The 10,763-nt window shown below is 42.6% G+C and overlaps 1 protein-coding gene across 1 annotated transcript; it reads left to right on the forward strand.

The window, feature by feature from the left end:
- Positions 1-1,417: 1,417 nt before the first annotated feature.
- Positions 1,418-7,086, forward strand: LOC144241152 (olfactory receptor 52H1-like). Its single transcript, XM_077775627.1, has 3 exons — positions 1,418-1,511; positions 2,533-2,591; positions 6,505-7,086. Exons 1-3 carry the CDS (start codon positions 1,418-1,420, stop codon positions 7,084-7,086), a joined length of 735 nt encoding a protein of 244 aa, XP_077631753.1.
- Positions 7,087-10,763: the final 3,677 nt, after the last annotated feature.

Below are 10,763 nucleotides of genomic sequence, written 5' to 3' on the forward strand. Positions count from 1 at the left end.
TTAGTTGGGTTTGTGGGCAACTTTAGAAAGAATAACTCTTCCTTCAAGTCACTGCTATGTTCAAGTCACACATAATAAAATAATTATCTTGGTAGCAATATCTGTGCATTCATCCAGTGGCGATGGGAAACGCTTTACAGCCTTATTTGCTCTGTGAGTTGGCTTCTGTAACATGACCTAGTCCTAAGCATGTGGCCGTGTGCTGTCACTGTAAAATGGGCAGCCGGCCTAGGGCAGGTACCCCCACCCCACCCCCCACAAGTGCAGGGAGGTTTCCTCGCTGAGGACTCTTAGGAATAAATCATGTCTGCGGAGTGGGCTTGCTATTGATGGTCTCCCGCCTTCTAGCAACAACTGCTTTCACAGTTCCTGTTACACTGTATGCATACTCACTCTGCAAGGGAACGGCTGGACATGACAGGAGGTTATTGGACTGTTCTAGAATATGAAAACACCCTTTTGTAATAGTATAAGAATTTTTTTTGATAACCTGTACGTTTGTTCTGTGACACTGTAAACGGAAAACAATTCATTCAAAGTAGGTCTACAAACCAATCCACACTGTGGGGGAAATATTGTGAAAGATCTGTCGTTACCACATCCTCTCAGGCCCTGCTTCGTGGACGGGAGGCCATTTTTGAGGGAGGGGCGATGCCGTGAAAGGAATGCCTCCTATGAGTGTCTGGTAGGACGCCCCGTGTGGACCCAGCAGGCGTGTCCGACAGCCAGACTTTGCCTCAGCTGACCGCAAGCCCCGGCCTTGAGTAACGGGGTGTTGCTCTCCTGCTCGGGTGCCTGCGGGGCTCTGCGCTCGCTGCTCCAGCTGCACATCAGCTTTGGGAAGATACGGAACCCTCACCCTACAAAGGAAATACTGCGGCCAGAATCTTTAAGTAACTTGCTGCAGAGTGTGTAGTAGTGGAGACTTACTCACTCCCAGTCTGCACGACTCAACAGCCCAGGCTCTTCCCACCGTACTGCTTGTCTGTTTCTAGGCCGGGGGGGTGGGGGGGAGGCAGAAACGATGCCAAGTGCTGATGACTGCCCATGTCTAGGTGGCACTTGGGTGTGTTATTGTGTGTGGTGGGACACGTCTCCATCCGAGTTTGCTGTGCCCTGTCCAGTGGTTCTGCAGAGACCTCCCTGCTCGGTCTGTTCCTCCCTGAGCACGTCAGGCATGGAACCCTGGGGCCAGGAAAGTCAGCAGGCAGGACTGCAGACAGCTGCTAATTCCTCATTAGCGGTGCACAGCTGGGACCAGCAGGCTCTCAATCCCTCATGAGGGACACAGGGTCCAACCCCCCCTGAGGGCCCTGAGAAGAGACCCATAAATCCTTCCCACTCATCTCTGCTCTCCCCCAGCTTGCCCCGGGAGCACCTGTGGAGTCTCCCAGGTCACCAGTGCACCGGCTCCTGAATGGACCAGCTGGAGCAGCAGGGACTGGAGCAGCACTGGGTACTGGAGGCTGGATGCCCTTCCTCATCGGTAGTCCCACCTCCCCAGCAGAGAGGTGAGAGTTCCTGAGCCCTTGACATCAGAGTTCATCAGCCAAGATCAGGCACACCCTAGACAGGGTCTGGGGCCTCCTGAAAAGGTCTCTTCCCTATGCCCTACCTGGATTTAGCCCATAGTGAGCCAAGCACTGAAGGGCCTGCTAAAATGCCAACCTCCATGGGATGGTCTGAGAAGCTTCTTTGTCCTGATGGAAATAAGTTTTTCAGAGAACAACTTTGGGGTGCAAAGGAGAGATTGTGGCAGAGGCCATTGTGGCTGTTAAATTTGAGAATTGAGGGTGAGGTATGACCACCAACTTCTCACCATTTCTGGGTTAGAAAAATATGGGAGGTGCGGGCTGGGGACCAGGAGTAGAGATTAGAAGGGAATACCACCATATCCTCATTTTATATGGGAGCAGTCTTGTGTTCAATTTTCTTTTCTTGTCTCCATCGTGCAAGCAAGTTCCTGCTTTGGTAGATGCCATCTAATCGGATACTTTAAGCTGTCTTTTAGCATTGTTTTCCCCTACCCATGATCATTCTGCTTTCAAATACCCTTAGTTCAGACTCCAACTCATAGTTTTGGATTTGTTTATTTCTTTTTAAGATATATTAAAGGGTGGTTGGTCCGATTACATAATTGAGAACTATGATTGCACTGGAAAGGAACTCAGTGAGAATGGTCTTGAGGAATAATACAAGTGCTACAAATATTTATGTCTATTCTATTTAACATGTTATGGGGATTCATGATCTTCCAGGCAGAACTGCTTTACATATTATTTATTTATCTTTAAAGGATTTGTGTACTGTCAATGCATTCATTCTTATCCCTAGTTTAAGTACAAGAGATAAAGGCATAGAGAAGTTGAATATCTCAACAGCTTGCATATAGAAAAACTAGGGTTAGAACCTAGATAACATGGCTTCTGAGTGGACTCCAGATCTGAACAGCTGTGCTGACTTGGGAATACTGGGGAATGAGAAAAATGGACCTTTGTGCCAGGTTTCCTCTCACTCCTTCCTCCTCCACAGTCAGGATGGGGATGTCAAATTCTGAGAAAATGGAGGTTCATAGTATTCAGTTGATTCAGGTTCGTAGTGCTGAATGCATGTTGCTGGAGTTCAGTTCGGGAACTCTTCCTTTCTGCCTTTGTTTTGTCTTACTGCTTCCAGCCGCATTTAATATGTCATTGTTCTGTTCTTCCTTGGAGGGAACACTTGTTCCTCAAGCCTCTTGGGCAGGACACAGTACGTGAGCCACCCTGAGGGCAGGGAGGCTCTCTGGGAAGGATCAACAGTGAAGGAAGAGGGAGGACATGGGCTCTGGCCTGGAACCCATGGAGCGGAGGGAGGCATCGATGGAGGGAGACAGGTCTCAGTCTGCAGCGGGTGCAGGCAGGTCTCTGTGCCCCCAGTGACTCCCACCAGTAAGAAGTTGTGCATGTGTGAATGGAATCAGAGTGAGGATACCCTCAGCGTGGGAGTGAGACCCAGTCCATCCATACAGGATGAACTGCAGAGTCTGTGTGAATGGCAGAGGTGGCCTCTCCTTCTCAGAAGGAAGTTACTGTCAACTGAGGACACGACAAGGCTTTGGGGAGAGGAAACAGTCCTGGACTGGGATCCAGGAGACCTTGTTCTGTGTCCCAACTGTATGTGACCTTAGCTTTTCTGTGCATTGGTTTCCTGACCACAGGAAGGGACACAAGACAGGGTGATACTGTGCATGCAGCAACACATAGGAGATGTCCCAGGACTCCAGGCTGTGGCTCAGAGTCACTGTCGTGCCTGGAGCTCAGGAGGAAGGGGATCCTACTTCCACCACCTCAGCGTGTCCCTTGTGAACTCTCAACTCAGAGAAGACGCTGAACTGGGTGAAGCCTGGAGACCATATGAGACTGGGCAGAGAGAGCGAGCATTGAGAAGCCACAGCTGTGCACCTTCACCGAGTCGATGATACGGTGTTCTCTGAAATTGAGGGCATAGTGAATAGTGTCAAATGCTCCTGAGAAGTCCGGGAAAGAATCAGTTTGGGATGTGGACTTCACTGGTGAACTTAGTAAAAGCTACTCTAGTGGAAAGGTGAAGAAAGAAAGGAGATCTGGGATAAAGTGTAAACAAGGCATGTGAAGAATGTAAGTGGTAGAGACGAGAACATATCTAGCTATGAATGAGAGAATAGAATTGTTCCTGAGTAATGTAGACTAGAAAATATCTGAGCACACATTAGTTGTTTAGATGTTGAAGAAGGAGAATTTTTTTTTAAGATAAATGAATATTCTGGTTCTTTTATTTATTTTTTACAAATAGTTTATTGTCAAATTAGTTTCCACATAACACTCAGTGCTCATCCCCACAAGTGTCCTCCTCCATGCCCATCCCCCCCCCACATCCATCAGTCCTCAGTTTTTGTCAGCATTCAAGAGTCTCTCATGGTTTGCCTCTCTCCNAAGAAGGAGAATTTTTAAAGGCTGGGTTGAACTTAGAAGCAAGAAAAGGATGAATGATAATGTAGAGTGGGAAGATATGAGAAAGAGAGATGGGTTTGTTTCAGGTCAGATATGAAAGGGATAGTTTTCCAATTATAACAAGAAAAAAAGATAGTGTGTGTGTGTGTGTGTGTGTGTATCAATATACATGTAGATGTGAGAGGACTGTCTTGCACAATTTCATACCTAATGGTTTCAAATTTCTCTGTGAAGTAAAATAAAAGACTTTCCCTTGAGAAAGAGAGAATTGGACTTGGTGGATATGTTTGGAGAGAAGTAAGAAACAAAACCACCCAGGGAGACTGAGCTGAACAAGATCATGTTGCTGGGTCACAGGCAGTGTTGGGGGTGAAGTTGAATATTGGTTATGATCAAATTACGGGAATGCAAATACACCTGGTTAAGAAGCATCTTTCCTTCAGGCCCTGGAGTGCTTATTATGTCGGTGAACCTAGGAGTTGAGTTTTGCATTTTTAGGTGATGGAAGGTTAGTGGAGCAAGGGCACGCAAAATATGTGTAAGAGAAGGCTTGACATGATGAATCAGAATATAATCCAGAAATGAGGACTGTGGAGATATGGGGTTACTGAATGAAAAGTAGTGAAAAAGAAAATTCCCTGGAAGGCTCAAGGGTGTTGAAGAACAAACTGGTTATCACCGAACCACATACCTGAGCAGATATAAGTAGCATGTCTACATGTGTGATTTATGAGGCAGGTCAATTCTAATTTACAGTACTTCAAGATCCCTCCCTGGAATCAAGTACACAATTTTTAGTAACAAGATAAAGCATCCAAGTGATATTATATTAAGTTTAGGGCAAAGGTTGAGGTAGATGAGTGACAATGATGTTAAACTTGCTGCAAGATGATCACCACAATATGTCAAGTTGAAATCCATCACCACATGATTGTAATTTTTTTCCTTGAAATGAGAACTATGAAGATGTACTCTATTAGCAAGTTTCAAATATACAATATGGTATTATTAACCAGAGTGGCCATGCTGTATGTTTCACCCCAATGACTCACCTAGTTAATAACTGGGAGATTTGTACATTTGACTACCTTCACCAATTTCACTTACCTCCACTGCCTCTTCACACAAATCTGTTGTGTGTGTCTACCAGTTCCAAGCTTTTATGTTGTTGTGTTGGTTGTTTTAGATTACACACACAGCATTTGTCTGGGAGCTCATACGGTATTGGTCTGTGTTTTCTTTATGTGACCTAATTTTCTATCTTCTGACGTACAGATACCATGTGTATGCCATTTGCCATACACTCAATAGAAAACTTACTTTGTCCCAGAGCATCTATGAAAATACCTCCTGCATTTCATTTGGAGCTCTAACATTCGTTTGTCATGTGGCCTTCCACAGGTTTCTTAACTTCTTCATGCTTCCGTGCCTGCGCCTTCCAACTGTAGGCAACATTATTACCTATCTCGTAGGGTTTTAAGAAGATTACGGAAGTGGTTTCATACAAAGTTTGGATGGAGCTAATCTTACACTCTTAGCCTGCTTTCGAGCCATAGCTTTTTCCAAGTTCAGGACCCCTGTGTTTTCAGTACTTTTTAGTTCAGTTCCCATCTTGTCTTTTTGTTTTTTAAATATTTATAAATGCATGGTTGATCCGGTTGTGAAATTGAAACTCGGATTGCAGTGGAAAGGAACACAACAGGAGTGGGTTCAAGGAATAATACAAGTGCTAAAAGTAATAAATAATTACAATTCTATCTGACATGCTTTGGGATTCACTGTGTTTCAGGCAGATTGTTTCATACATTTTTAAACATTTTTTATTGCTGTCTAGGTGAAAACATCATTTCATAATTCAATTCATACAGTTTAGATCAAAAACTCTTTTTGATGTGGCCTCTTCTCTATGATTATCTGTGGAGAGCCTGTTCTGCTGGTCTTCGGGTCATTTTGTGGGAGTGGTAACACTGATGAGAGTGTGATTTGGCATGTCCGTGGGATGAGGTGAGCTCAGGATCCTCCTACTCTGCTAACTTCCCAGAAGTCCCAGACTTACTTTACATGTCATTTTATGTATCCTTAAAAGATTTCTGTAAAACTGCCACATTTATTCTTATCTCTAAGTCAGGTAAAAGAGAGAAAGTTGAGAAGAGTAGAGAGGTTGAGTATTGTCCAATGTCACACAGCTCTTATTGGGAAGAATGAGAGTTTGAACCTAGATGATGTGGCCTCGGAGCATGCTCTAGATCTGAACCACTATGCTGATGTGGGAATACTTGGGAACAAGAAAAAAATGTCATGTCAGGTTTCCCTCTCACTCCTCCCTCCTAACAACAGGATGGGGACCTCAAATTCTGAATAAATGGAGGTTCAAAGTGATCAATCAATTCAGCCCAAATCTTTTTACAAAGCCAGGACTGTACCCATGTTGCCAGGGTTCAGTTCTGGAACTTTCCTTTGTGCATTCTTTTTGTCTTATTGCTTCTGGCTGCATGTAATATGTTCTTGTTCTGCTCTTCCTAGTACCCAACACTAGTCGCTCAAGTCCCTAGTGCAGGACACCGTATNATATACAGCTGTTTTGACCCCCAGAACCATTATCAAAATTATTGTGGGACTCTCCTTCAGAAGTTTCTGTGTTATAGTTCCATGTGTTTTCCTTGCAAATCGTCTACCTTTCTGCGGGACACGCATCATATCGCACACATACTGTGAGCACATAGGTGTGGCCCGGCTCGCCTGTGCTGACATCTCCATCAACATCTGGTATGGCTTTTGTGTCCCCATCATGACGGTCATCTCAGATGTGATCCTAATTGCTGTTTCCTACTTCCTGATTCTCTGCGCCGTCTTCCGCCTACCCTCCCGGGACGCCCGCCTCAAGGCCCTTGGTACGTGTGGTTCCCATGTCTGTGTCATCCTCATGTTCTATATACCAGCATTCTTCTCCATCCTTGCACATCGCTTTGGGCATAATGTCCCTCGTACCTTTCACATCGTCTTTGCCAATCTCTATGTAGTTGTCCCACCTGCACTTAATCCTATTGTCTATGGAGTGAAGACCAAGCAGATCCAGGACAAAGTCATCCGTTTGCTCTTTCCCCAGAGGTCCCAGTGATGCCTGCCTGATGTCTGGTTGGGTAGGGGCAAGTTGTTAGTGTATATCAGCTTAAAGGCTCAACCTGTAGCCAGTGGTCCAGAGAAGGAACAGATGAAAAAATTCTTTATTAATAAGAGCTGTGGTTTTGCCTACATGTTATTTTAGTCAGAATTTTACTCCTTCATTCCTGTTGTAAAAATCTAAATTCTGTATCTGGGAGAGAGTGTATATCTATTTTCAATTTCTTGTCATTGTTATGAGGTGATTATAAAACTCTTAATTGAAATAGTGAAATATCTCTTGGGGCACTTGGGTGGCTCAGTCGGTTGAGCATCAGACTCTTGATTTTGGCTCAGGTCGTGTTCCCAGGGTCATGGCATTGAGCCCCGCATCATACTCTGTGATGAAGTGGAGCCTGCTTAAGATTCTCTCTCACTGTCCCTTTCTCCTGTTTATTTCTATCTCTAAAAATTAAAAAAAATTAAATTATCATATTTTTCATGATAAATAGTTTCTAAAGAAACAGCCTTTTTTTCCCGGTTCTATACCTTAGTAGTTTACACGTCACTGAAGATCACAGAATTTGTATTGTGATAGAGCTGAGGTTCTAGACTTTGACATTAAGTATGAGCTCTGGCATGTAATAAGTGCATAGGAAATGTTTATCAAGAATATGAATGCAAAATGGGGCGCCTGGGTGGCTTAGTCGGTTAAGCGTCCAACTTTCGCTTGGGTCATGATCTCGCGGTTCGTGGGTTCGAGCCCCGCGTCGGGGTCTGTGCTGACTGCCAGCTCAGAGCCTGGAGCCTGTTTCAGTCTGTGTCTCCCTCTCTCTCTGAAACTCTCCTGCTCACGCTCTCTCTCTCTCTTCTAGAAATAAATAAAAATATTAAAAAAAAAAGAATATGAATGCAAATAAGCATGCAATTTAAATTAAGAGTGCAGCCATATATTAGGGACAAAAAGAAGGCAGTGAGGAACCGAAAGCTCCTTTTTCATTCAATCTTGAGGAAGAAAAATGAGTTGTGATGCTCAAGTCCTCTGAGAATAAAAATAAAGATGACGCTAAGCTCCTTTCACCAAGGAGAAGGAAAAGTATGAAAAGGAAAAGGTTGGAATGGACAATTGAAAGCTGGACAATTGGAAGAACTGGTGACCCAAGTCTCTTCTTCCTTCTCAAATCTGAAAAGAAATGTAGTCCAGTGTATCTTTATTTGTATGATTCATTCTGTTTTATATTTTTTAAAAATTAATGTTTACTTTTGAGAGAGAGAGAGAGAGAGCATAAGCAGGGGAGGGGAGAGTCAGTGAGAGAGGGAGGCACAGAATCCGAAGCAGGCTCCAGGCTCTGAGCTGTCAGCACAGAGCCTGATGCAGGGCTTGAACTCACGAAACGTGAGATCATGACCTGAGCTGAAGTCAGATGTTTATCTGATGGAGCCACCTAGGCAGCCCTGTGTGATTCATTCTTTCCTTGAGTCTAGTATGTCTGATTTGGTCAGAGGGAGTCACTCAGTCACTAAATTAGTCAAAGGATAACTATTTTTGGTGTTTGTCAAATGTCAAGGACAGTTGATGTCTGCTTTTTCCCATATCTAAGATGTCCTCAGTGCTCGTTGCTTCTTTCTTAACAACCTCCTAGAGTCACCAGTGAGTTTGAGCACCCTCTCCCTCCCCTCAGTGGTCCCAACACAAATCACTTTTCCTTTGAATGAAACTCCAGAGTTCTATGTGGTCTCTCTACTTCTACTGCTTTCCCAGCCGTTCATGTGGGATTAGATTCACCATTCTGCAGTAACTCTCAACATATAATTTTAGTAAAAAAGATATGTTTTTGTGGACACAAAGACTATAGTTTGAGTATACTTTTACATGTGATAGCAGTCATATATATTTTCTTCCCAAAGTATTTGATGGAATTTGAATATTATAAATAAAAAGTCTATGAAGTATAAGTAGAAAAGATAGTAGAGGCAAAACAAAAAACCGAGGTGAAGACTATTTTAAACATAAGATAAGAAATAGGCTAATGTACTTTTAGCTTCATGAGTTCCTATTCTCTTACTACACATGAGTGAAGATTCAAGCTCTAATGTTATGTGAGAGATAAGCATGACTTCGTTTCATAATTGCACTGCATATAATTAAGAAGACAGTGAGATGGTCAGGGAAATAGAGCTGTTCCTGTTATGAAGAATAGAAAGAGATATCATCAGAGAGCTCTTAGAGAGAAACTTCCAGTGAAGTAATTAACCACATTCTTACTAATTATAGTTTCAGGGGACTTCTATGTCCTTCATCTCAGTATAGAGCAGTAGATCATCCTAAATTTTCATTTAACAAAGGCTAAAGATTTTGTTGGGAGCCAATATAATACATATCTCCTTAGGTCTAGTGCAGTCCAGATATTCTAGAACATTCTGTGTACTAGGTAGATTACAGGCAATCCTCATTCATTCATTCAACAATATTTACAGAATATTTGACAAATATTTTCTAAATTTGCAGCACTGTGTTAGGTAAACTGTATCCTATGTTGACCAAAACAGAGATGGGAGTTATACTCCTGGTGTTTGTAATTTAGTGAGGGAAATGAGCCTCAATCGTGTGACCAGACCAATGGACATGTAACTTCAGGTTGTGTTAGGTTTTAGGACACACAGAAACAAACAAATATTTAAAAATGGTGCTCCTGAAGACAGACTCTCAGAGGAAACCAACTTCCACTTAGGTGAGCAGAAAGCTCTTCCTGAAAGAAATGATGTTTCCTCTAACAAAGATGTTTGGGGGAGAGAGGAGAGCATGATTCAGGCAGAGGAGGTGGAAGAGCTGTACACTGAAAATTGTAAGACTTTAATCAGAGAAATTGAAGAAGTCTCAAGTAAATGGAAAGGTATACTATGTTTAGATTGGGAAAATTCATATTAATAAAATGTACATATTCCTCCCCAAAACCACAGGTTCAATATAATTCCTATAAAAATACCAATGGCATATTTTTGGAAGTAGAAAAAATAAGCCTAAAATTTGTATGGAACTTCAAAAGACCTGTTAACCAACCCATGTTAAGAAAGAAGCACAACTCTGGGAGCATCACATTGTCTGACTTCAAACTATATTACAAAGCTGTGACAATGAAAACATTATTGAAACCAGCATAAAAACAGACATGTAGATAAATGGAACAGAATACAGAGTCCAGAAATAAACCCATGATTATACTATTAACAAGGACCCCAACAAGGAAAGAATAGTTTATTCAAGAAATGGTGTTGGGGTTGGGTTACAGGGCTGGTTCAACATTCGCAANGGTGTTGGGGAAAGTGTGTATCTACATGCAAAAGAATAAAACTAAACCGTGGTCTTATACCACTCACAAAGCTTTACCTGAAATGGATTAAAGACTTAAATATAAGACCCGAACTATAAAACTCCTACAAGAAAACATGGGAGGAAGGCTCTCTGACATTGCTGTTGGCAATGATTTTTTGGATATGACACCAAGAGCACAGGTAATGCAAGTGGAAATAAAATAAGGTGCATTACAACAAACTAAAAAGTTGCTCAGCAAAAGAAACATAACCACAAAGAAAAGGCAAGTATTTCCAGACCATATGATACGGGGTTAATTTCTCAAATATGTAAGGAATGCATACAACTCAAGGGTAAAATAGTAATAATTTGATTAAAACAAT

This window comes from Crocuta crocuta, unplaced genomic scaffold (assembly GCF_008692635.1).
Source record: "Crocuta crocuta isolate KB4526 unplaced genomic scaffold, BGI_CrCroc_1.0 scaffold504, whole genome shotgun sequence".
In the NCBI taxonomy this organism is placed as follows: domain Eukaryota; kingdom Metazoa; phylum Chordata; class Mammalia; order Carnivora; family Hyaenidae; genus Crocuta; species Crocuta crocuta.